This window comes from Anabrus simplex, chromosome 1 (genome assembly GCF_040414725.1).
Source record: "Anabrus simplex isolate iqAnaSimp1 chromosome 1, ASM4041472v1, whole genome shotgun sequence".
Lineage (NCBI taxonomy): Eukaryota > Metazoa > Arthropoda > Insecta > Orthoptera > Tettigoniidae > Anabrus > Anabrus simplex.
Genome location: NC_090265.1, coordinates 1,144,415,363 through 1,144,443,349, shown reverse-complemented (window position 1 = coordinate 1,144,443,349; position 27,987 = coordinate 1,144,415,363). Strand labels below are relative to the sequence as shown.

Below are 27,987 nucleotides of genomic sequence, written 5' to 3'. Positions count from 1 at the left end.
GCATTTGCTCACTTTTAACGAACAGTACTACACTGCCGATCTAACAGTCCAAAGTTTCAGAGCTGGAATGACCAAGCCGCACAAAGCCGTGATCCGTGAACACTCTTCGACAGTTTTCGGCGAGGGGGGGTCGAATAGTGGAGAGTCCCAGGGAAAATCTATGCCCTCTTACTACTCTGTTTCCTAGGAGTACCCGATGAGTCGGAAAATCTCATTTCACTACACTGGCAGCGGAAAATCTATCTGACTTGGGGGCAAATTTTTCCTCCAAGCCAGTGTAGAAAACCCCTCGTCACTGCTAATTTGCAATAAAATGAATGTAGAATTTAATAAAAGTTAAGAGGAAGACGCTTTTCTTAAGAAACAGCTCTCTTCAGGGTTGAATATTGAATTATTTAGTGAATTGTGGTGCTATAATTTAGAATAGGCTTAAATTGTAATTCTAAACCAGTCATACTACTGTTACTAAGTGAGCCTCTGCCAAATGTGCATACTGCTCATTCAAAACAGCGCATCAGAGTAGGAATAGAAGCGCTGGAATACTACGATGAACCAGTGTGTTACGTACCAGCAGTATCAGACAATGTATGAAGCAGAGGAATGGCATGCTAATGAAATTTTTTTTTCAAACTCCCCAGCTATTTCCTGCCAATATTCAGTCAGGCTGTTATACTCAGTACGCAACAGTAATCTCATCTATCGGAGTTGAGGGCACCATAAGAGGCAAAGAACATCACAACAAACAATGGTCAATGTAATGTTATTGTTGATCATGGTATGCGCTTTCCATATTGTAGGCCTTCACATTTAGTTTTCTTCCAACTCTGAAATACTGCTCTTATATTCAGTATGGTAAAACTGAAGAAAACATAAATTATCGGAAATTGTATTCTCTATAACTTTTGTTATGTAGTACTTTTCTATAGGACCAATAACATAGGTATTTAAAAATTAAATTTTAGGCACCTACCCCTAAACTACCATTTCATCCAGGGTCAGTAAACTTGTTTCTTGCTTAGACTATAATTTCTTCCCCGACTCTATATACCGATTTTCATTAACTTCTTTTCACCCATTTTCTCGCGGCTCAGTGTTGATGTGGACTTAGCAACAAAAATCGAAATTTATGAATATCTGTGTTATCATAGCCAGTACGATAAAAATGTATGACATAAAAGATCGGAAATGTAATTCTATGTAACTTAAGTTATGTAGTATTTATCGATAGGACCACTAATAATATAAATATTTGAGAATTGAATTTTAGGCCTTCCCCTAAACTACCATTTCACTCAGCGTGAATAAAATGATTTATAGCCTAGATTGTAGTGGCTCATCCCCCGACTTTACATAGCAATTTTCATGAAATTCCCTTCAGCCGTTTTCTCGTGATGCGCATACATACATACAAAAAGCAAAACAAAGTCACCTCCGTACAGGCCATGAAGGCCCTTGGAGGAGTGGAAGGTAAGGGCTTCCACCATTGTTAACCTTGGCACGTGATGGGGTAGAGTGGTTAGCTCTGCGCCCGGCTGCCTTTGCCCCCAGGAATTAACCCGGTACTCACTTTTGGTGTAGGCTGAGTGAACTTCAGGGCCATATGCACCTCCGGAAGTGGAAATCTCGTTTTCTTAAATTTTACGACTTCCTGAAGGGGATTCGAACCCACGTCCGTCCGGGCGAACCGAGCACGCCTTTACCGCCTCGGCCAGGCAGCCCCTGTACATACATACAGACAGACAGAAATTACGGAAAAGTAAAAAGTGTATTTCCTTGTTACTGTGGACATATCCGATACAGAAATACCATTATTTTCAAATTCTGAGCAATGTACAGACAAAACTCTTATTTTATATTATGACCTTCCAATGACGTGCAATTACATGTCAGGGAGTCATTGAAGGTCATAGGAATGATAAATGCATGTGGACGGCATGGTGGTAAAATAAACTATTGATGTGCGGCGAATTTATATATTCGCAAGATATGAGCCGACACAACTCGCGAATTGATACTAGATCTTATGGATGAGAATCGATAGATCAAGCTCGGAACCCCGTGGTACACATCGGACCGCGTGAAAAAACTGTGTAGTCACAAGCGGGTATCAATAAATATTTGCAGTAACAGCTGAGAAGAAATAGGCCAGACATCACATCTAGTATAACAGACGTCAAGGGGGCCATGGATTGAGCCGGAATTATATACAGTTAATTATCTAACAGGCATGTGGTATGACATATTTCAGGTGGAGAAGAAAAACAATGGTAGCCTGCATTCCTTTGTGAATCTCTAAGATAACGTTTCCTCAATGTCAAAGTCAGATGTAAAGCAGTCAGGATCGTAGTCATGTAGTTTATGAAAAGCAGCCTCGTTTTTTATTGAAATAATGAAGTTTGATTTTGTTTTAAATGTCAATTCTTGAATAGTACAAAAAGGATTGTGAAGCAGTAGAGAGCTCAGCCCTTATATGCGAATTAAAGCTCATAAGATTTAAGAAGTTGAGGCCTAAATACGTTAACAAACTAAGTATAGCATTGAGCGATATAAAATTTACACAGGCCAGTATTAATCTATAACAGTGGATTAAAAAAAAAAAATCTGTACGAATTCGATCTAACCATTCTGTTCAAGTTTCAGGTTGAACTCAAGATGTTGCCTATATTTGTGAATAAGGAAATTCATATAGAAGAGATGTCCGAGTAAACCAGTAGGATCTTGGTGGATCCACACTCTGCCGGAATGAATGAGATGGCTGAAAAAATAACCTGACGACCAATACCTATGGAGAAGCGAAGAAGTCAGATGAGTAGTCGAACCTTGCCCTTCTTGTTTACTTGTAGATGCTTATAGTAGAAGTAGATTTTTTTTTTTTTTTTAATGTCACACAGGTGATATAAAGTGAAATGACTTGAATGTTCTAACGTGCTAACGGTGTTGGTAACTTCATGTAATGCTACTACATATATTAGAATATCGGTTTCCGTTGGTGAATACTAGGGTTAGGCGATCTTTCCTGCGTTGTTTTCCGTGTTAGTGGAACAGCTATAAGGCGTGTGTGTTCTTGAATGCCACAGGTAAGTTTTGATGTGCTGATGTGTGAAACATTTGAAGTGGTGATCTTATGATAATGTATAATTCCGCGGAGTGTTGTGATATGTTTAGTGGATCGACTCAGTGATGGTTGTATGAATAATAGTGAAGCTCTTCAAAGATATTTAGCTCATTTATGTAGGGAATGATGATTTCTCATTATGTGGTGGACATTGTGTAGCGTAAAATATGTAGGGTCATCTAAAGGTATAGTTGACGGTATAAGCAGAGAATGATTTTTTGAGTGGTGAATTGCGGTAGTAATTTAATTCTTTGAGATAGCCAATGGTTAGGATAATAGTATTGAGAGGTATTTCCGCCGCGTATATTTGAGTTTATTAGATGAGCGTGTTTCGTAGCGTTGGTTGAATGCTTTTCGAAGAGTTTGGTCAGGCATGCGAGCTGACATGAGTTTAATTTGGTATCACATGGGTAGCGGAATGTATTTACGAATATACGAGTAGGATCTTCGACAAGCTACTCAAACGACAATTAGATTGTGAGATTATTGTCACCTGTACTGTAGATCAACTTGTGGTATTGCTAGATGTAGTAAGTTAGCGCTGTAGGTGTATTTTCAGCAGGATGGAATGGAGCCGATGCAACGCAGATCGTCTGGCATTTGATAGTTTTCTTATTTATGTCAGTAGATAGTACCTTATTTCAGGTGCAGCCACATGATGCCGTTGGTTGGATGGAGACATGCAGTTAGTTGATTATGGAACACTGATATTATTATGTATTTGATGGATTTTCGGTGTTTATCATGCGCTGTTAGAAAATTCAAGTTATTACTCAGTTAGTTAGGTAATTATAATGAAGTAATAAGAGAAGTAGAGCAGGGAGGACAGGTTCGTCTAGTGATACGTCAGAAATGAACAAACAAGATGAACGATTTGAGACTGAAATTGCTGATTTTCCATTATATTACTTTATATTTATTTAAATGAAACAGTGTTGCGTAATGATGTGATTTTAACTTCATGACTGTCAATTATTTTTCAAGATGGACTTGATTCTTTAATACGGTGTGGTAGCGATGCACAAAGTTAATATATTTTTACGTTGCATATTCAGTTGTTCAATTGTAGTCAGTTTTCATTTTATTAAAATTATTATACTTCCAATTTCTCATTGCAAATATTCATTTATGCTTAGTTTTAGTGAACTTATTATCTTGAAACTGATGTTAGATTATTATCGGACTAATTATTGATAGGATGTGACCGCTTCCTTTCCGAAGGGCCATGCCCTGAGAGGAGGATCATGTAAACCCCTGAATTCTAGTCGAGCGAATTATAAAATTTATTATCATCTCCGAGTTAGGCGTCCCACGAACGGTCACAATATATATAAATATATGTATAGATAGATAGATAGATAGGCGAAACATGTCACCACTTATGACATAACAATAATGTAAAAAAAATTATGTAAATCAATTAAAAAACAATGTATTGAAAAGGTGGACTCAAAAAATAAAAATTCTTTTAGAAAGGTATATGTTGCTCAATATGGACCCAACGAAGAGTTTTATAACTTGTAACATCCCACTTAGTCGAGCAGCTCGCCTTCTTTCTCCCAAGTCTTCCCAGCCCAAACTTTGCAACACTTTTGCCTGGAGGCTGGTTGGATCCTGATGTAGCAGTGCCGAATATTATGCAGTTAGAGGACAACTCCAAAAACCTATGACGGCATCAAAATGAGGTGTTATAGCAATGTTTTTCGAATATAACAATGTAGAACCCTCCAGCTAAAAAAAAAAGAAAACAAAAAACCTGAAAACAGGAAAGTTGCATAAAGCAAAAATAGCATAAATTATATGACAGCAATAAATTATGACAGGCAGAGAATACCATAAATGTATTCAATGTCCCGAACAGGGGAAGTAGTTGATAGCCTATATCCTAACAACAAAGTATAAGGGAGAGTCTTTCAAAATGAACATATTTTTAAAATATTTTTTGAGATGAACAGCGGTGGAGAGTTTTCAGATTCTTTTAAAGTGTGCTGAAAATTTTAGAAGCTGCACCTAATCATAATTTTTACTGAACTAAATTAATTAAAATGTTAATTTTTAATGTTATTTAGTTATACTTCCCCTTAAAACAACGACCACCTCCACCAGCATAAAATAACCAATGGTAATACTTTTCAGCATTGATCCATGTCATTTGCTGTACTATCCCCTTCTTTAACTATCACTATAATACAGTAATAATATAAACAAGCAAGCACTAATAAAGTTATGCAACATACCTTTTCCAAATTTCTTTGTTTTGGCAAACGTAACAAAAGGAATCCCTCCTATGGTACTGAGCTGCAGCTGATGATACCACGGAGCAGTGGAAATTCGAGTATGTTGGGTAACTGCAGCTAAGTGTGAGGCAGACTGTTTGAAAGATGAGGGAATATTGGAGCTGTACACTTGAGGTTCATTGTACAGCAGCTGGAGACCTAGCACCAAGAGAAAGCAGTGTATCAGTAATCAAATTTTTCAACTTTTTAATAGTTTATGTTACGTACTGCAAGAACTGCTTAACCTGGAAGCTGGAAAAGCCAAAAATCAAAGTTGGAAAATGTCTGTTTTTCCTTCATTTCTCAGAGTTAACACATTAGAAACAACTGGAATAAAACAGAAATTGTCTAATGCAGAAATGAAAATAATTTTTCTGATCAAACGATCCCAGTCGCCTTTATAAAACAACAAATTTCTGTGGAGAAATGCACAACTAGTTTCAAATTAATTCCTTCTTTCTTTCTTTCTTTCCTTGACTAGACGCATACCTACCAGTTATGTACAGCTGAATAATCAAAAAAATGACACTGAAAAAACTAAAGAAAGAAGTAAGTATAAATATCCACCTAATCGATACTTTATTAATGCCTCAGGCAAAATTGAATAAAATTAAAACTTACAGGACATGTTTCGACCACTTAGTGGTCCTCTTCAGCTGTATAAATAAGAAAAAAAGAACATTTATTTGTGCTTATTGTCAATGTTTTTCTTTTCAGTTCTTTATTTATACAGCTGAAGAGGACCACTAAGTGGTCGAAACATGTCCTGTAAGTTTTAATTTTATTCAATTTTGCCTGAGGCATTAATAAAGTATCGATTAGGTGGATATTTATACTTACTTCTTGATTAAACATTGATACGGTCATGAAATGGACAACTTGTAATACTGAAAAAACTGTGAAAGTCCTGTATCGGGTATGATCGTCCTTGGGTGAAGTGGTAAAAATCTACAACAAAAAGGGATGCAACTGGCTTATTATTAAAAATATCAAGTTCCTGTTGAAATTTGACTGTCAGCACACAATGCAGTTGTCTGTATATCAGTAGAACATAAAAGAATACAATGATATAGACAAGAAACTGCCATAATGATTAAATATATATGCGAAGCGAGGGACACGCCTGGCAAGTGAGGCTAACTGTGAAACACTTCATTGTGAGTGTGTTAGTGTACGAGTCCTTGGTTATCTATTGTGTAACTGCACCATACTAACTGCACATTTCCACTTCAAATGCCTGTAATGAGCACATAGTTCACTGGCTTGGATGTTATCACAGATGGATTGAGCCAGATGTTTAATGAATTGCAGGATGTTCCTGAACTGGCTGAAATGTGTGATCTTCCTAATAATGGTCTGAATGTTAGTGTCAATGCCATCTTGTCAGATTTTCCGTTGTTATACTAGGGCATCAAACAACACCAGTATGAGGATGGCGAGCTCAAGGCAATTATTGATGACAACAGAACTGGCAAATTGATTAAACCATACTCCTTACATAATGGTGTGCTTTGCTGCAAGTTGAAAGAAGATATATGATGGTTCAACCTTTCAATACTATTAAAAAGAAATGTAAGTATTACATTCCTACTTAATTATAATTGGTACGGTTTCGACCATTATTCTTGATCATCAGCCGATCAGAAATAAATACTGTTCAGTATAAAAGACAATGCAAATAATTCCGCCGTCAGTTGCTGTTTGTGAAGCACTAAAACACTTTAGGGAGTACTGTGTGTTGAAATTTCAGCTGATAACAAATAAGTATAAAAGATAATGCACAGGTAAACAAAATATGAAGTTTAAATAATTCCATCAGATGCTGTTTATGAAGCACTATAATACTTTAGGGAGCACTGTGTGTTGAAATTTCAATGTTAAGAAGTCTAAAATCAAATACATATTTTTCAGTTGCAGTTTATCTGGCACTGTATAATTTTAGGGATCAGCACTGCGTATTGATAGTTCCGAAAATTATGAAGAAGTCGTAGATCAAATACATAAATGTAGTACGGAGCAAGTTCTTGAAAAGTAGCAAGACATTTGTGCCGATCGGCACTGTGCTTCCAAACGTTTGTGGAAATCCGATGAAAAAATTTTTAAAGTTCAAGTCTCAAGCCTTTAAAAGCTGATATGAGTGAAATAGTACAATATAGTTATATATTACTTGTTGAAAGAAATATATCCAAGTTAAAGAAATTTGTATGTTAGATTCTTGAATTTATTGAAACATATAACATAGAAAAAACAATTGTGAAGAGAGAAAAAATATTAAAAAGCGCAAAATTGGAACAATTGAGGAGCGTAATGACCAAGGAACGGATTTATATGTAAATACATATCTCTTTAGGAAGCTAAAATTAATTATATTTTGCATTATCTTTACGAATCATAATGTGTGGAGTTGAAAAAGGGAGTATTCATTTTCCATATATTTCCATATTTTGGAGTTTAGCACATATGTTCCATATTCTTTGTCATTAAAAATGAATATAGTCCATATTTCAGCTACGAAGTATTAAATTATATTAAATCAGCAGTCTTCTCAATAATGGAGAAATAAATTAAAAATCTATATTTGAAAAATTAATATTTTAACTGGTGTACAGGTCATTATCACGCCTGTCCACGTCTGGGCTGATAAAATAAGCTGATGAGCGGTGCGAAGAAAGAGAGAGGTTGAGCCCGGAAGTGGTGGAGATCAGCCGGTCAGTACCGTAACTATCTGAATCACACTTACAGCACTGATAAACTGCATTACATAACATCGACTGTGTCTGTGCCATAATTTTGTAACTAGGGAAATCTCATTCATCGACGATATGCTAGTGGTTTCCGGATTAGTTCGTAATTTGGGCATTCCCTTTGATTGCTTCATAACTCCATCTAGTTCACTGCCAGTCATTCACAGCTTGAATTAGCAGTGAGACGGATCATAGTGTTCTTGTATGTTCAGTGTGTGCAGTTGTATATTGATATTCATTGAAGACATTAACGTTGTTACAATATGCCTAAAGTAGCTCAGTCAACCAGTTTAAAATTGAAAAGTTACGTATCAGAATTTAAAGATGGTTTACCAACTGACAGTAAGATATTATTTTGTAATATGTATCATTGTACAGTGACATCTACTCAAAGGTTCCTTGTGCAACAGCACGTTTCTACCAGTAAACACCAGGCTAACAAACAACAAGATTCCAAGCAGAGACAGTTGTTTCTGACACAACCAGCAACTTCCAGTGTAACGTCCGAGTTCAACACCGATCTCTGGTGTGCTCTCACCTCTGCTGACATACCTCTCTTCAAACTGAATACTCAGTGCTTCAGGGAATTCCTCGAGAAATATACTTAACGATCCATCCTGGATGAGTAAACGTTCAGAAAAACGTACTGTTCAGCCATATACAATGAAACTGTTCAGAAGATAAGGCAAGAGATTAAAGATGGTCCAATTTGGGTTTCCATTGATGAGACAACAGACAAAGAAAGGCAGACTAATTGGCAACGTAATCATTGGTTTGTTAAGCGAAGATTAAACAGATTCTCTTACACTGTGATGTTCTAGAAAAGTGCGATAAAAAAAAACTACAGCAAAACTGTTCAATGAGGCTATGGGTATCCTCTGGCCACAGGACATTAAGTATAATAAAGTGTTACTTTTTGTTAGCGATGCCGTACCTTATATGATAAAAGCCGGAGAAGCATTATGTGCTGTATATCCTAAGATTACTCTTTTAACATATGTAGCACATGCCTTTCATTGTGTGGCAGAAGTGGTAAGAGGCAGTTACCCCAAAGTAGATTTACTGATTTCCTCAGTGAAAAAAGTTTTTTTCAAAGCCCACAGAAGAGTTCACCTTTTGAAAGAAATGTACCCAGAGATTCCATTGCCGCCTAAGCTGATTCCAACTAGGTGGAGTACGTGGCTGCAAGCGGTTGAATATTATGTTGAATATATAGACTGTATTAAGAACGTTCTGCATGCCATGGACTTTGAAGATGCAGCCTCAACTGAAGCCGCAAAAACAGTTGTCTGCGATACAAGTGTGAGAAATGACTTATGTTACATTCAGCATAATTTTTCATGCATCACAAAAACACTGAAAGGGCTCCAAAACTCGCATCTCTCACTTTCTGAAAGTTGTGAATAAAACTGTGAAACAACTAAATCGTGGTACAGGTAAAGTTGCAGATGCAGCAAACATGAAGATGGCCACTGTACTTTCAAAGAATCCTGGATATGAAGAAATGGCAAAGGTTGCTGCAATGTTGTGTGGAGATTTAAGTGTAAAATTAACATTGGATTTAACCCCAGCAGATATTGTGAAATTGAATCATGCCCCCATTACCTCTTCCAATGTTGAACGCAGTTTCAGTCAATATGTATCTGTCCTTAGAGATCATAGGAGAAGATTCACTTTCCAGCACTTAAAATAACATTTTGTAATCCACTGTTTTGGTAACAGAATAAAAGATTGTGTGTTCTTCAAATATACTAAAATGAGAAGTGCAACATTATGTCACATGTAGATCTACTTTGTTTAGCTTCTTTGAATTTTGATATTAAATAGAAATGAATGTTATATGTGTAATTTTAAGTCCATATATAATTCCATATTTCAATAAAGATAACTAAATATATAGGCTATGTACATATTTCAATAATTATTAGTACATATAAATCCGTTCCCTGGTAATGACATAGCGTGTTTTATCATGAAGGTAAGAGTTGAGGTCGATCTTAGAATAGCATATTGTATAAATTTGAAAGTTAGAGTGGTCTAAATCATTAGAGATGTTGGAAAATAGAATTCAATTAGGAAAGGGGTGTGCACACGGAGAGGGTTTCAGGAACGTTTGGTCTTAGGAAGGAATCCTTTCCTTCTAAATCTACATGGAGATCACTTCCACTTCCTCTCTTAATTTTTGTTGTATCTTTCAAATTACGGTTGTTGTGTGCCCTACGAGTGTTTTGTACTGGAAAATTTCAGTATAGTTGCCAGTGATCTAATTAACGTTTACCGCACGACTGCTGGCTGTATCTCTCATCACGTGGTTGAAGCGCTAGTGAGGTACGCCTGCAAATGATGATGATTGTTCGGAAAATAAAAGGAAATTCTTCATGTTGGCTGGTTCCCACACATCGAGCGTGCGATTGACTGCATGCATATTCCCATTTCTTGCCCTCCCACTGACAACGGTGGACTTTTCAGAAATCGGAAGGGGTATTCTCTCTCTCTCTCTCTCTCTTTTTTTTTTTTTTTTTTTTTTTTTTTTTCTTAACGTCGCACCGACACAGATAGGTCTTATGGCGATGATAGGGTAGAAAAGGCCTAGGAGAGGGAAGGAAGTAGCCGTGGCCTTAATTAAGGTATAGACCCAGCATTTGCCTAGTGTGAAAATGGGAAATGGAAAATGGATGTAGGCGATCTGTACGAAGAAACCACCATCAGTTTTAATTTTTCCCGCGTATCCATGACTTTCTGCTTTGTTGTTTTTGCTTTTAAGTCCTTCCACAGAAATTTATCTTGCTCGTCACTGCGTTTTCCATCACTTGAAGCACTGAATTCTTCTGTCATGGCTTTCTATGAATTTCTTTTCTTATCCAGCATCTTTGTCGTTTTTCTTACACTCTATATCCTTTGCATAGATCTTCATTATCTCTACTAACAGGCATTTACTGTATCTTTTTTGCTTATGTTTTTCCCCCATTTCCTATCACAAATCACCTTATCTACTTAAGATTTCTTTAAAGAAAACATGAAACACAACTACATTCTGCGAGTAACGAATGCTACTTCTATAGTAGTACTAAAAGGTGGACAGAAGAAAGAAGACAGGCTGCCAGAGAAAGGATGCTAAAGTTTTGGGCTGTGAAGAAGGCTTCCAGAAACATGTAATTGTTACCTAACGTGGTATCTAATGGTCGTAAACGAAAAAAAAAATATATATATATATATATATTGGAAAAATCCATGGAGTTTATGGATGACTTGTTGAAAAATTATAGTTTTTCTTTAAAAATGTATGTATGTATGTATGTATGTATGTATGTATGTATGTATGTATGTATGTATGTATGTATGTATGTATGTATGTATGTATGTATATATTGCAACGTTCTAAAGTGGGAGAGCTCCTAAATTTATTATTGGTCTAATGGGGATTCCAGTCTTGTCGTGTAATTTTGGCAAAGCATGGGCAGTGGGCTGTACTGGGCTCATATCAATGAGATTTTGTGATTCCTGTTCGTTTAATATGAAGGACAAATTTTTAAGTAGTACCTTGAGCCTACTTTGAATGATTATCATGGGATCTTTATTTACAATTAAGAAGGTATCATTAGAGAAAGAAAGGCTTCAGTTTTTGTTAAATACAATATTTTTTATCCATTTCACAGTGATCAGCCTTAGTGATAATTATATCATTTCGTTGGTTTTTCTCTGTTTTTCTTTTTACAATTGGCTTTATGTTGCACTGACACAGATAGGTCTTACGGTGACAATGAGATAGGAAAGGCGTAGGAGTGGGAAGGAAGCGGCCGTGGCCTTAATTACGGTACAGTCCCAGCATTTGCCTGGAGTGAAAATGCGAAACCACGGAAAACCATCTTCTGGGCTGCCGACAATGCGGTTCAAACTCATTATCTCCTGGATGCAAGCTCACAGCTGTGTGCTCCTAACTGCACGGCCAACTCACCTGGTATTTTGTCTCTGTAGTTCTCTATTTTGTTTATTAATGTCTTCTGAAAAACTGACATTGGTACCATCTGCTAAAGTAGGAAGTTCCCTTTTAATCTCATACCTTAGATCTTGCTGCTGCTCAATAGGGAGTTTTTGAATATTGGATTCTATCTCTACAATAGTAGTTAAAAGTCCTTTTCTTTAGAAGGATTGGCCCAATTGAACTTAGGTCTTCTATTAAGGATATTAATTACAGATTCAGAAAATTGAGTTTTTGAAAGGTTCTCTGTAAGAGAAAACCTGTATTTCACTATTTCAGAATGCTTGGATTGTGTTATTTTGCAGTTTTTATTGATCTAGCTTTCTTAAGACTCCTTTACTTATAATTAATGTTTCATTTTCTGGATAGAATATCTAACATTTTATTTGAAACATGTGTTTGGAAGGAATTCCATTATAGGAGAGTCAGCTGTTTGGGGGCCTTCAGGTGTGCCGTGTAAAGTTATTCATTCAAAAAAAGCCTTTTTTCTGTACACGTGACGGCACTTGAGTCAGCAGTAGGGAGGAAACAATATAAGGGGTAAATGCAATTCACTTCAATATCAAATGTTCTCCCACTCACAAAATCTTTTTTCTTTTCTTTTTCTTTCTTTTACATATTCTTTCCTTTGGTGACTTATTTCCTTAAATTCCAGGTGGAACATAGGGCCTCGATGGAATTTCTCCAGCTTGTTCTATCTGCCGCCAATGCTTTTACCTCCCTCCATGTCTTGTTAACTCCAATAATCTCCTTGTCTATGGTTTTCTTCCAGGTAATCCTCGGTCTGCCTTGCCTGTGACTGCCTTGTGGATTCCAGATGAACTTTCCTTTTTTACAGACTTAAAAGAGTCTACATGTACTACATGTACCGTATATCCACAGAGATACGGTAATTTGACATGAACTCGTAAACCCCCTCAGGGAGGTTGAATAATGTATTGAATAGGAGGGGGAAAAAACATATACTTTGTACAACTTGAGAAGTCCCCTATTCGACACAATCATATCCAAGCTCCATTTTAAGAATACTTGATACTTGACAATCAGCCATTCATAGAACTCTACAAAATGCCTAATCTCTTAAAATCAAGATCAAGTCAAGATTCCTTATAACAAGAACTGTTATAAGAAAGAGGTTGTAGTTACAGGTTTTATCGACTTAGGGCCGGTTCTACCATCTGCTGGTAAAGTGGCTGGCAGCTGCCCGGGAGGTAAACTACCTGGAGGTGTAAATCGGCTGGTACTTTGGCTTGCGTCCAACCACCTCTGCGCAAGCGCTAGATAGCTACCCGGAGCTAGACACCGATATACGAAGTTGGCTAGACTGATTTTCAGCGATTTCTCGCTTTCGAGTGTGGTGCTATCTATCGTCAGATGCATGAAACCCATTTCGATTGTCTTATTTCCCTGTGCTTGCGTCTGCTGATTATCACCAAAAAGCCTAATAAGGGTAGTCTTAAGAGTAATGGACAACGATTCATGTCAAGCTTTCGTGATTTTAATCTATGATCTTCAATGTCAATACCTAATTGGGATTCAAATCTCGAGATTACATTTTCTTACGCCAGTTATAACCTGTCATGTAAGGCAGCATTTTTGAAAAGTATACTCGTAGTAGATTGGTCAAGTAGCTCGTTCCGTAATAGAAGGTACGCAGGTTTTCATCGTATTTCTAATTTACATTTTAAAATGTATTTTCGTTCCCTGCCGTTGTTCTTAACTCTCTTTTACGCGCTTCCATATACGTATATACACACACATCTTCTTTACGGACTTATTGCCTTTGAGCATTCTATATGCAGGCTTCTGTGAATTGATTAAGTATCTACGCGATGCTCTATTTGCAACTAGTTCTGTGACCTCGTTTAGTTCCAGATGCTTCCATTTCTTGATAAAGCATTTCATTTTAATTTTTAACTTTATGGAGATAAAATTGGAAGGTACCGGTACTGTAAATGTAAAGAACTAATCGGGATAAATATCCATTCATAGGAAGAGGAATTCTGGAATGGAATAGTTTCCAATTTCTTCGAAATAATTTACAAGACTATGTAAACAACTAATAGGGAATCTGCTACCTGGGCGACAGTCCTATGTACTATTAATCATAACATCACTTGCTATAAGTAGCATACATATAAAGCAATTTTCCTAATAGACATAATATTGTGATAAGAACATATGAAAAGAGGTATACAGATTAACACAACGCTAATAATGGAATTAAAAAAGATTCGTCATAATAAAGACTCGAACCTGCACACTTCGCGTTACGAAGCGAGCGTGTTAACCATTACGCTACGAAAACGCTTGGGTTAGGTGGAAAACATACAGTAATATATATTTCGTGTCCGAAAACTGAAAAAGTAGAAAATTAAAGCCCATTTGAAATGATTTCCAAATAGATTTTGATTTTACATCCTTTTAGAGTTTCTTTACGAAAGCTTGACGTATAAAATGTGTTCCCTGCGCTGCCGATGAGAGAGGCTGGTGTGACCGTTGCAACTAAAGGGAAGCATTAATGTTCAAAATCCTGCAATACAATATCGATCACTGTTACAGTATACTGCTTTTTTCAGTATACTAAGCTAATTTGAGTTGCATATCACCAGAAATACAGCTAATAATGTTCAGCTCTCAGAACTTGCCCGGCAGGTAAAGTCTTATCGGGCCCTCGAAGTGGCCGAGAAATTACGCGCCGGGTAACAACGATTTATGCTGCCGATAGCGCTACCTGGGAGTGGTCGGACGGAAACATCCTTTTACGCGGAGGGCAAATTACGCGCTACTTTACCAGTAGGTGGTAGAACCGGCCCTTAGATGTTTTAATCATTGTATTCTAGACAGGATAGTTTAAACCACTAGGAGTACTCCTTAGAAACCTGCGTTTTAATTTAATTTCAATTTTAATCTTAGTCAATATGTATCTGCTGATGATGTCCAAATATCGGATGAAACATGTGCTGCGAATAAAAGGAAATGAAATCATAATTAATGGATTATTTTGTGTACTGAACAGGTGGACCCTCAAATTGTACTTGTTCATATACAGTCATTTTCAATATGGATCATAACAATGAAATTCATTACTTGCAGTATGTGGTATGTTTTGAGCTGTCAGTGGAGAGTTGGCATGGAATGACATAAGTGGACAAATAAACTGAAGCAGAATTTTTAAAAGTAAGAGAGATCATAATATTAAGATAAAGTGGGAATTCAAGCAGACAAAATGGGGCAAATATTCAGTTATAGGACGAGGAGTAAGAGCATGGAATAATTTATCAAGAGAAATTACCAACCAGGTGTCTGGCCAATACAGATATTGTTCCAAGAAGTTTAGGTTTATTTACTTCACATTTTGATGATTACTAGTGACCATATGATATAAATCTAAACAAAAGATACTTGTTTGTTCCCACACTGGTAATGTACATAAATAAGGCATTGGTTAAATGATAATATTTTATGATAATATATTATCCACAACAGACAGACAACTCAGTCTCTGTGAATCTCACTACATTCAACATTCCCCAAGCAGTCAATTCCAACATTGAAATGAAATGTCGTATGGCTTTTAGTGCCGGGATATCCCAGGACGGGTTCAGCTCACCAGGTGCAGGTCTTTTTATTTGATACCCATAGGCGACCTGCGCGTTGTGATGAGGATGAAATGATGATGAAGACAACACATACACCCAGCCCCCGTGCCAGGGAAATTAACCAATGATGGTTAAAATTCCCGACACTGCCGGAAATCAAACCCAGGACCCCTAAACGCCAGCATGTTAACCATGTAGCCATGGAGCCGGACAATTACAACATTATACACTGACTGACAGAGCAAATGCAACATCAAGAAGGAGTGGTCAGAACTTTATGCCAATTGCAGGGTAGACTGACGTCACTGAGGTATGTTCATGATGTGAAATGCGCCGCTGTGCTGCGCACGTAGCGAACGATAAATGGGACACGGCGTTGGCGAATGGCCCACTTCGTACCGTGATTTCTCAGCCGACAGTCATTGTAGAACGTGTTGTCGTGTGCCACAGGACACGTGTATAGCTAAGAATGCCAGGCCGCCGTCAACGGAGGCATTTCCAGCAGACAGACGACTTTACGAGGGGTATGGTGATCGGGCTGAGAAGGGCAGGTTGGTCGCTTCGTCAAATCGCAGCCGATACCCATAGGGATGTGTCCATGCTGCAGCGCCTGTGGCGAAGATGGTTGGCGCAGGGACATGTGGCACATGCGAGGGGTCCAGGCGCAGCCCGAGTGACGTCAGCACGCAAGGATCGGCGCATCCGCTGCCAAGCGGTGGCAGCCCCGCACACCACGTCAACCGCCATTCTTCAGCATATGCAAGACACCCTGGCTGTTCCCTGTTCCAATATCGACCAGAACAATTTCCCGTCGATTGGTTGAAGGAGGCCTGCACTCCCGGCGTCCGCTCAGAAGACTACCATTGACTCCACAGCATAGACGTGCACGCCTGGCATGGTGCCGGGCTAGAGCGACTTGGATGAGGGAATGGCGGAACGTCGTGTTCTCCGATGAGTCACGCTTCTGTTCTGTCAGTGATAGTCACCGCAGACGAGTGTGGCGTCGGCGTGGAGAAAGGTCAAATCCGGCAGTAACTGTGGAGTGCCCTACCGCTAGACAACGCGGCATCATGGTTTGGGGCGCTATTGCGTATGATTCCACGTCACCTCTAGTGCGTATTCAAGGCACATTAAATGCCCACCGCTACGTGCAGCATGTGCTGCGGCCGGTGGCACTCCCGTACCTTCAGGGGCTGCCCAATGCTCTGTTTCAGCAGGATAATGCCCGCCCACACACTGCTCGCATCTCCCAACAGGATCTACGAGGTGTACAGATGCTTCCGTGGCCAGCGTACTCTCCGGATCTCTCACCAATCGAACACGTGTGGGATCTCATTGGACGCTGTTTGCAAACTCTGCCCCAGCCTCGTACGAACGACCAACTGTGGCAAATGGTTGACAGAGAATGGAGAACCATCCCTCAGGACACCATCCGCACTCTTATTGACTCTGTACCTCGACGTGTTTCTGCGTGCATCGCCGCTCGCGGTGGTCCTACATCCTACTGAGTCGATGCCGTGCGCATTGTGTAACCTGCATATCGGTTTGAAATAAACATCAATTATTCGTCCGTGCCGTCTCTGTTTTTTCCCCAACTTTCATCCCTTTCGAACCACTCCTTCTTGGTGTTGCATTTGCTCTGTCAGTCAGTGTATATAGATGTACAGTTGCAAATTACAGTGGTGACCCTTTAATTGTGTGCCTACTTTCCCTCTTGGACCTCCGTAGAACATGGGTTTCGTTACATTTGGTCCATAGAAGGGGAAGTTAGACATGCTTCACAATCAACACCTGCATTATACACTATCAGGGAGGCACGGGCATACTCTATGGTGATGGTAATCATAAAGTGATGCCCTAGATTTGAGATGCCCTAGATGCAATTTGTACACATATAACAAAGTACTGTTCACCATTCAGAAAACCTGAACAAATAATATGGAATACTTCAAAAAGACAACCAGCTTCCTGTGCAACGTTAATGTGATCTTAATGCAACTCACCCACAAGATCCAGCTGGTCCATGGCAAGGCTTATACAGAGGAAGCTCTGGCCAAAGTAAGTTCCAGAGTGGGGATAGCTGTAAGCACTTTGTGGAGTACCAGGTATTGGTGGGTATCGTGGTACACTGTGCACCAACCATATACCACCATCAACTTCTGATAATACAATTCCCTTTGTGTGTCCCAAATCAAAAGTGACAGTCTTGTTTGGGGTTTCATCATTGTATAACAGCCAAAGGAGGTCCTGAAAAGTGTACAGTATATCAGCACTATGATAAACATTCACTCAGCACTAGGGATGACTCTATATCAACACTTTTGCAATATTATGACCAATTTTTTAAGGGCAAAACTATTAGTTAAGTCCTTTCTTCCAGACAGTTATGAAGTTATTATGTACAGACTTTATATTTTCCCTTCAAATCATGAAGACCAAAGACTATTTTATTTTATAATACATTCTATCATCCAAGGATACATATATAGTATTACGTTATAGCCTCTCTTCTCTGGTGACACATTTGGTGTTTACCCGACAAAATTAATTAAATCTCAGCCATAGACGCCCAAGAGAGTTTCGGTTTACTCGGTCTGCCATCTAGTGGGGGCCTAGAGTAAAACGGAACGTCGAAATTGACGAGCAGACAGCCAGATGGCGTCAAATTGAAATGTCTGCACACGGTAGCTGAGGCCATACGATTATTATTATTATTATTATTATTATTATTATTATTATTATTATTTATTATAGCCTCTCTTTCTTAATATTTACAACAATTGTATTCAGATATACAGTGTGGTTGAAAAGAGTCGCAAATATTTATGAGTGTGAGTCAAATGAAAAACATAAAAGTGTAATATCAATCAATTACCAATTTTAAATTTGATCACAACTAATGTACATTTAGGGCTGTTGCCCAGGTGGCAGATTCTCTATCAATTGTTTATCTAGTCTTTTCTTACATGATTTAAAACAACTTTGAAATTTATCAAACATCTCCCTTGGTAAATTAGTCCACTCTATAATTTCTCTGCCTACAAACAAATATTTGTCCTCTTGAAATCCTACTTTATCTAGATCTTGTGATCTTTCCTTTCTTTTTTTTCTTTTTTTTTTCTAGTTGCTTTACGTCGCACCGACACAGATAGGTCTTATGGCGACGATAGGACAGGAAAGGGCTAGGAGTGAGAAGGAAGTGGCCGTGGCCTTAATTAAGGTACAGCCCCAGCATTTGCCTGGTGTGAAAATGGGAAACCACGGAAAACCATTTTCAGGGCTGCCGAGAGTGGGGTTCGAACCTACTATCTCCCGAATACTGGATACTGGCCGCACTTAAGCGACTGCAGCTATCGAGCTCGGTTTTTCTTCTTTTAGAAACTCCACTCAACCTACTACTGTCATTCCTCACCAACTCTCCATTGACAGCTCAGAACATACTACTTAACAAGCAGCTCATCTCCTTACTCCCACAAAGGTTACAACATTTTTGTGACACTACTCTTTTGTCAGCAATCACCCAGAACAAATTGTGCTGCTTTCCTATGGATCTCCTCCAGTTCTAGTATCAAGTAATCATGGTGAGAGATCCCAAACTCAATCTGAGATCTTACCAGCAACTTGTAGGCCCTCTCCTTTACATCCCTACTGAAACCCCTTGATACCCTCATACCATATGAAGAGATCTGTACCTCTATTTTTTATGTTGCACTGACACAGATAGGTCTTATGGAGACAAGGGGATAGCAAAACATAGGAGCGGGAAGAAAGCAACCATGGCCTTAATTAAGGCACAGCCTGGTCCAAGTTAAGAACTATGTGACCCAAACTGTGCAGCCGCTTGCTTGATCAACCTCATTAATGTGATTACACAACTGAAGATCCCTCTTAGGTTCTTAACAGTGATCCCCATGAGGTACTTTCACCCCATCAACACAGCAATTAAAACTGGGAAAAACTTTTCCTCTTACTGAAACTTACAACTTGACTTCACCCCATTGTCTGCTGTTCATCTCACATCATGTTCTATAGGTCTTTATGCAGAGGTTCATAATCCTGTAACTTTTATTACTCTATACAGTATACTGGGAGTATACTCCCAGCCAGAGGCACATATTAAAAAAGCAATTTTTGAATCATTGGGTATTTCTTGCAACCAAGGCTGAAATTCCAGTTGCAATGATGATTATAACCGTGCTGGATTAAATTTTGACCAATCCATAATGGACACTATGCAATATATTGAATGAAAACTAAAACAATTTCATAGCCAAAAAGTTAATGATCACTGAATAAGAATGACTGACCGACATCAGATTATCAACAACAAACATGTTACCAACTCTGACGGAAGTTTCCACCTTTCACAGAGAAGCTAATATATAAACTTTAAGGAGTGAGAAAGATACCGGTGCGGCCAGTATCCAGTATTCGGGAGATAATAGGTTCGAACCCCACTGTCGGCAGCCCTGATAATGGCTTTCCGTGGTTTCCCATTTTCACAGCAGGCAAATGCTAGGGCTGTACCTTAATTAAGGCCACGGCCGCTTCCTTCCTACTCCTAGCCCTTTCCTGTCCCATCGTCGCCATAAGACCTATCTGTGTCGGTGCAATGTAAAACAACTTGCAAAAAAAAAAAAAAAAAAAAAAAAAAAAAAAGATACTAGTAAATAAGAAAAATTTGTAATGCTGAATGAAAACTACACTCCAACTAATGCAATACTAGATACATCGCACACCTCATGTAATACCATTTTTAAGCGGTTAGTGCAAGTATGTCTATCTTTTCAATTCACTCTCCTTCAATCATGTACACTCACTCTATCTCTCTCTCAAAGTACTCCTCACTGCGTATGACTTGCATCACGTCTACATATATCAGTTTTGCTCGATCATTCCATTTGGGTCCAGTCTTAGATCGAAAGCTTAATTCTCACATGACAAGTCATTTCCCTGCATATTTTCTTTGTTTTTATTTCCCTGTTTTTCCCCAAAACGGGTATCCTGCCAACTGTGAAGTATGGGATTAGTAGCATTATCGTTTGGAGTTATTTCGATAATGAAAAGATTGGAGATTGCATTGAGTTTTTGTGGGATGAACTTGACTGTAAGGCAAAACAATCTTCTATCAACAGTTCTGAAGACCTTTGGCAATGTCTTTTGCAAGCATAGGAAAATATAACTGCAGAGATGTTGGAAAAAATTAACCAAAAGAATGCTGAGTATTTGTCTAACAGTAATCACAGCAAAAGGGGGGCACATGGATCAGCACAGACTTTGAACACAGCAGCACTAACTTTTTTTAATTTGCTTTATGTCACTCCGACACAGATATGTCTTATGGCAATTAAGAGTAGCTTAAAAGACATTGCTTGCCATTATCTGAAGCATAAATTGTTTTATAATGTGTCAGTCGGTGTATAATGGCTGCTATGTTTATATTTTGATTGAAAATACCCGTAATTTGAAATATCACAATTCTGCTGCCAAATAAATAACAAGAACTGGATTTTCTCAAGGTGAGTTTAAGCATTTTGATGCTAGTGCACATGCAACACATGTCAAGCTGACTGGCCTGTACTTACCCACTTTATGTTAATCACCCTATCATTTGTACACTGGGGCTGCTATAGCAACTCTCCATTTATTTTTTGTAACTCCTTCATGCAAACTAATCAAATGAGTGCTTCAGATAAGGTACTATATCCCAATCCATTGCCTTCAGTTCCTCAGAAATCTCATCAATTCCAGTTGTTTTTCTAATTGTTGATGTCTGTATCTTTTTATAAATATATTTGTTATCATAGGTCAATTTCAGTACTTACTGAGCATTATTCACTTCCTTCACCAGAACATTATCCTTATATCCAATCATCTTTACATACTGCTTATTAAATACTTCTCCTTTCTGTAAATCTTCACATACATACTCCTCTTGTTCATTAATGATTTGTGAAATGTCCTTCCTGGAACTTCTTTCTGCCTTTAGTGCCTATATATACCCTTCCACTTTCCACAAAAATTTTATGACTGCCAAAATTATGCTTCTCATCATGTTATCCTTAGCTGACATTTTAAAAATAAATTTCATATCCTAGTATTCCCTTCAATATCTCCTTACTTCCACAACCATTCCTAACTATATTTCCTTCTAACCTGCACCTCCTTCTTAAACTCTTTATTTCTCTGTTGTTTTTTAGGGTCTTGATCATTCTTTACCACCTGGTACATGTTTTCACACTCCTCAACACAACTGCTTTAAACCAATCTCATAGTTTAATTTTTAATTTATTCTTCTGCACTGACCATAATTACTTTTAAAATTTCTCTCATGCCTCTTTTTTCCAACCATACGGTATTGCTTAATAGTCCTACTGTTACAAACTTCTTCTTTATCACATTTAATTTTCACGACAATTGAAACTACTTCTTGATCACTTATACCATTTATCACTTCAGCTATTCTATAGAGCTTATCTGACTTTGGCTAGCCCTGCGGTGTAGGAGTAGTGTGCCTGCCTCTTACCGGGAGACTCCGGGTTCAATTCCCAGCCAGGTCAGAGATTTTTACCTGGATATGGGGGCTGGCTCTAGGTCCACTCAGCCTACGTGATTACAATTGAGGAGCTATCTGACAGTGAGATGGTGACCCAGGTCTAGAAAGCCAAGAATAACGGCCGAGGGGATTCGTCGTGCTGACCACACGACACCTCATAATCTGCAGGCCTTCAGGCTGAGCAACGGTCGCTTGGGGTTGTTGGGCAAAGTTGTTTTTTTTTTTTTTGTTTTTTTTCCCCATCTGACTATCAGCACCACATCTAAAATATTCTTTCCTCTGGTTGACACTCGCTGCAGCTGTAGGCCGACATGTTAGGGCCGTGAAATCAAGTTCTCTACTAAATCCTTACCCAAGCCAGTCATTGCTGGTAAATCATGCGCGCATGTGGCCAGGAATGCTCATTTAAATTTCTTATCATGGGAATATTACGAACGTACTAAAGAGCAGCATAAATGTGCTATCCAGGTTTCTTTTGCATGTATTTAATAGGACATAAATTAAGCACCAACACGTCAACTGTATATGCACGCACAGTAGGCCTAATTTATGTACATTGTTACACAATGCACTTATGATCATAAAATGAAGCACCAACACGTTACACGTGCTCCTGTTGTGCGATCCAAACAAACACACGCCCACATCAAAGACTGGCTTGAGACTGATGCTTCCTGCAGCTGTAGGCCGACATTCTAGGGCTGTAAAATTAAGTTCTCTACCAAATCCTCACCCAGGCCAGTCGTTGCTGGCACATCGTGCATGCAACATGGCCAGGAATGCTAATTTAAATTTCTTATGGTGGGAATATTATGAACGTACTAAAGAGTGACGTAAATGTGCTATCTAGGTTTCTTTAACATGTATTTAATACGCGAGAGGTCGCACCCGTTTTAGAACGTGAGTGGTCGCGCGAAGGCACATTGCTCACACTTAGTATTTTAATGACCTGCAATTTTCCTTTTGCAGTGAATGCTCTGATAAATATATAAATATGTACCCTGTTTAACTGCTTTTCATCTAGTACTAACATAATAACCCAGTAACAATATTTTCTCAATGTAAACAAATTAATGAAATTTTTACAAAATCTGGCAAAATTACGTGAGTTCTTAAAGAGTGTGAGAGGTTGCACGTGAGCAAATTGCCTCAACATTTGCATTTGTACATTTCAGTGAATGATTTGGTCACAATTCAAGATAAAACTACAGAACTACACTTCATTGAAAGCCACCATAAACCTCATGAACTTTACTTAAAAAACTTTCTTGGAAATGCAGTCATGTAAGAATGCCCTACGCGAGGTTTCACAAAGAATGCCCTACGCGAGGTTTCACACGAAGGCAATTTGCCGCGGCAGATGCGAGAGTGAAAGAAAACGTAAACTACTCCAGAACACAGCAGGCAATACACTGCCAATAATCAACGTCAGGCGAGAGAGAGGGAGGGGAGGAATGAAACGAGCCTTAAGCCCTACAATGGCTAGCAACAAAATTATTAACAAATATTTAAAGAGTGTGGCAGACTGCCGCGGGTACGACTTCTCGTGTGTTAATAGGACATAGACTGTGATTTTGGAATAATGACATAATAACCAGGGAAACGAGCTAAAGAAGGACGTCTTAACCAGTTTCGACTGTAATCATTTATAGTACATGTTTTGTTCCACTGGGGACATCTTCAGCTATGTTACAATACTTAGGTGAAATTACAGAGCATATTTTATCATCTTAAAAGACATCTTAATAAGTACCCTGTTATGCTTAAAAACTAACTTATATGAATTTTAAAATGTTAAAATAATTAAAATCAGAGTAAAGGGTTGAATGGGGCGGTGAAATGGGAAGGGACCTTGACGGCTCCCCGCCTCTCGAAATAAAAATATGAACTTGGCAAATGTAAACAGCAAATATGTACAGGTTTTGAAATACAATAAATTAGAACAATTATGAAAACAAGCATTAGCAAAATAAACAACTGAATCTGACCTATAAAATCTGTGGCATCTTCAAATGTTTCTCTATGAATACAGTTAACAAATTTACTGAAAAACATAAATGGATGTGTTAATTTTGGTGAGATATATGGATTGTTTGTTGTTTGTTTTTAAAGTTCTTAATAAATTTTGCATCATCATTCAATTGTTTTTTTTACTTCCATACCAAGTTATTAATTCCGCTCGGTACAGTTTGATTGTGATCTCATGAGTTTGTTTTTACTATTTGTTTTACGTCGCACTGACACAGATAGGTCTTATGGGATAGGAAAGGCCCAGGAATGGGAAGGAAGCGGCCGTGGCCTTAATTAAGGTACATTTGCCTGGTGTGAAAATGGGAAACCACGGAAAGCCATCTTAAGGGCTGCCAACAGTGGGGTTCAAACCCACTATCTCCGGGATGCGAGCTCACAGCTGCGCGCTCCTAACCGCACGGCCAACTCACCCGGTAGTTATTTATTCTAACATCACCAACACATCCGAAATTTTTATGAAAATTCTTATACTTTAATAGTACTAAATGAAAGACTGTCTGGTTTTAAGTAATTGAGCAAAATTCAAAATATTAGAAAAAAATATAAACAACTCTTTGCAAGTGTCAATAAGCTGGAACTGACATAATGAGTGACACAAAACATCAATTTTCACTCCAGGCAATAATTAACGCCACAGACGCTATCTTCCCAATCCTAGCCCTTTCACTGCTCGTGTATCACTGTAAACCTTTGACGTGTTAGTCCAACACTTAAAACACTACCAAACAACAAAAAACATACAAAAAGTGATGCCAATCACATAATCTGAAGCTGAAGCACAACAGTCATCCACCTAGAAGCGTTGTATGCCATAGAGTACCTGTCACTAACAGAAAAGGCTTGTTTGAGAGAGACAATTCTTAGAGAGATCCTAGGCCTGGTACTAGAAGATGAGGAATACCGGAGACATCAAAATTTAAGAGCTCTACTCACAGACAGAGAGGCACTCTGATTATGCCAGGATAGTGAGGGTAGTTCTTTATGATCATGTGGCAAGACCTTCCCCCAATAGATTGACAGACTGCCTATTCACCTTCTAACAAAATAAGTAAGTCCATACCACAAGGCGTTTTAACGATGCTTAACTGTCATAATATGAAATCTGTCACTTTGTGGTCCTGCGGTAGAGACGAGGGTGCACGAGCTCTTTAAGGCACCTCCTGGAACCGTCAGACGGAAATAACCTTTTACACGGTAAGTTACCGGTTACTTTACTAGCAAGTGGTAGAAACGGCCCAAAGTGAGACAGTGTAGTTAGCCCTATCTCTGGATATCTTTGATTCCAAAAATTAACTTTGTACTAATTTTCAGTAAAGTTGAGTAAGCTGGGCCATGAGCCTCTCCAGAAGTGAAATTGTTTCCAATTACTTTGACTTCCTGAAGGGGAATCAAACCCATATCCTTTGAAATGAACTGAATACACTTTTACCACAGTAGGCAGATATTCCTTATGACTTATGCTTGAACTGAAATGCCTACTAGAAATACAGACTCAGCAGAAAAAAGGCACATAGCCTAAGCCTACTTCTTAATACTGATTTCAAATCTTAAATGTTTTATTTTTTTAAATAAAATGTGCAAAAAATCAGGGTAATAATTTCACAATAATTCATACAGTTAAAACAAATTATGCTTTGATCACTGTGATGTAAGTCACAGTATGATAGTTACCTAAGATATTTAAATTTTCTTTGAAAGGCAGGATTAGTATTTTTGTATCCAGACTCACAGAATTTTTGTCATGCCTCTGCCACGAGTCAAATAGCCAAGTACCAGGCATCAGATAACATGTTCCCAAAGAATCTTGTAAGGAAGTGTGATCACAGATCAAATCCACTTGACCAAGTTGCAGAATACGCGTGCATAGAGAAGATCCAACTCATCTGTCGGAATCCTGAATAAAACGCTCCAACAAACAACAAAAGAAAATTAATAAAGTGCATGAAAAAATGGTACCTTCTCAGTCTTCTTACATTGTTTATGGTGGTTTCATACAAAGGTTTCAATGAATGACCAAGGAAAGAGTCCGATCCATTGGCGGATTTAGCAGATAGAGTCCAACCACTATCTATGCTGTCAGAAGTAATATATACATATCCCAATCCCTTTCTGATGATAGGATTGGAGCTTTCCTTCATTAGTGGCAATTTGTAAGCTACTAACCTGAAACAGAACAAATACACAAGGAAGAAATATCATAAAATACTGTATAACCGACGGCAAAGATGTCTTTCAAAATTATAACTATGATTTATTGACAACATGGAACTGCAACAATAGCATGAATCCAACTGTATATACGGTACAATAAATATTTCACAATTACTAATAACAATTCTTCTAAAACATTATAATTAAAGGGTGGCCAAATAACCTACCAATCTACAGGTCTGTTACCATCATCCCGACACTGCAATCTCCCTTCACCTGATAACAACAGCAACAACAATGTCCACAATCTGCAGATTGTATTCACAACAGACATATCGGAAGAACTTCGATCATACAAAATACAAATAAACAAAGAGAATGTGTAAATAAACGGAAGTAGGAGTGGCTTAACGAACGCTTTGAAACAAAGTCTCTACAACAGTTTCCAGAACTCTGATAAGGTCACTGAAGGTACTTGCTGAAGAACAAAAGAAATGTCAGTAATCTTCTTCTTCTTGGTTAGTTGTTGGACAAGTGCCAATAATCAACATGCAACAGAACAGACCACAACTTCCCTTGGTTTGACACATGCGCAGCACCATTCAGCAGAGCGGTTGTTCAACTCCAACTCTGCGGGAGGAGAGGGGGAGGGGGGGAAGGAAAGAAGAGATTCTGCGGCGAAACGAGTACTACGTAGCGCGGTGGTACAGCCTTAGTTAACCGTATACACTTCGGAGCATTTGTCTTTGGCCTACAATCGTCGTGCTCTGTGCCCGGGTCGCATTCCCCTGCGGAGCGACGCGAGTAACACCTGCTGACTCAAGGATTTTTTAACTGGAGGCCCCCGACGGGAGCGTTCACTTGGACACTGACAGCTCTTTACTTCGTACTGTTAGGTTGTTCTGCTGGTCCCTGTATTGAGACTGGTAGAGTAGGATTGTATGATCTCGATACGGGCCTTACGCATAGTCGTAGAAACCCGATTTTCCTCGCCTACATAAACTACAGCACGTACACATGGTGCGCCATTGCCGTATCTTGTCTGTGGCCTCAACCACGTGAAAAAAAAGAACTCGCTCTCATACGATAGTGACAAGTTTACGACCCATAGTCCACCTCGGGGTATTGAACGTACACACTGCGCCTCATCCCTCACCAATATTCCCCGTTTTGGCTGCATTTCTGATGGTAAACCGATCATACAAGTGACTGCGCCGACCCGTTAAGAAACCAGACCCCTGCCGCGGCAGGGGGCACTTAAAACTTTTCATTGTCAAGCCTTTTCTAAATTAAGTACCGTATGGGCAGATACGGCCCAAGGCAGCTAAACGAAAATACTGCACAGTCACTAAACATGACCAACTTAACTCCGAAGAGCCGATCTCAGCGCAGTACAACCAACCCTGGAGGGAGTAGTGAGAAGTCCAATAGGCTGACGCTGACTGACTACCAGTCTACCCTCCTGTCACCTTCTCTTTTCCTGTCACGATAACCCCAAATTTCGACAACCCCCCCCCCCCCTCCTAACCCTAA

The 27,987-nt window shown here is 38.7% G+C and overlaps 1 protein-coding gene across 4 annotated transcripts in view; it reads right to left on the bottom strand.

The window, feature by feature from the left end:
- Window positions 1-27,200, bottom strand: part of DNaseII (deoxyribonuclease II) — a 342,513-nt gene extending 315,313 nt beyond the window's left edge. For 2 of the 4 annotated variants that reach the window (XR_010858599.2, XM_067137402.2), the window contains exons 1-4: window positions 26,682-27,192; window positions 26,277-26,466; window positions 17,720-17,963; window positions 5,353-5,550 (exon numbers count right to left, since the gene is read on the bottom strand). Coding sequence is in view for 3 of the 4 variants with exons in the window: in XM_067137402.2 (XP_066993503.1) it covers window positions 5,353-5,550; window positions 17,720-17,963; window positions 26,277-26,466; window positions 26,682-26,788 (739 nt within the window). In the remaining variant the exon portion in view is untranslated. Of the gene's footprint in view, window positions 1-5,352; window positions 5,551-17,719; window positions 17,964-26,276; window positions 26,467-26,681 lie in introns of all 4 variants that reach the window. The other 2 variants (XM_067137404.2, XM_067137401.2) reach the window with 2 other exon arrangements.
- Window positions 27,201-27,987: the final 787 nt, after the last annotated feature.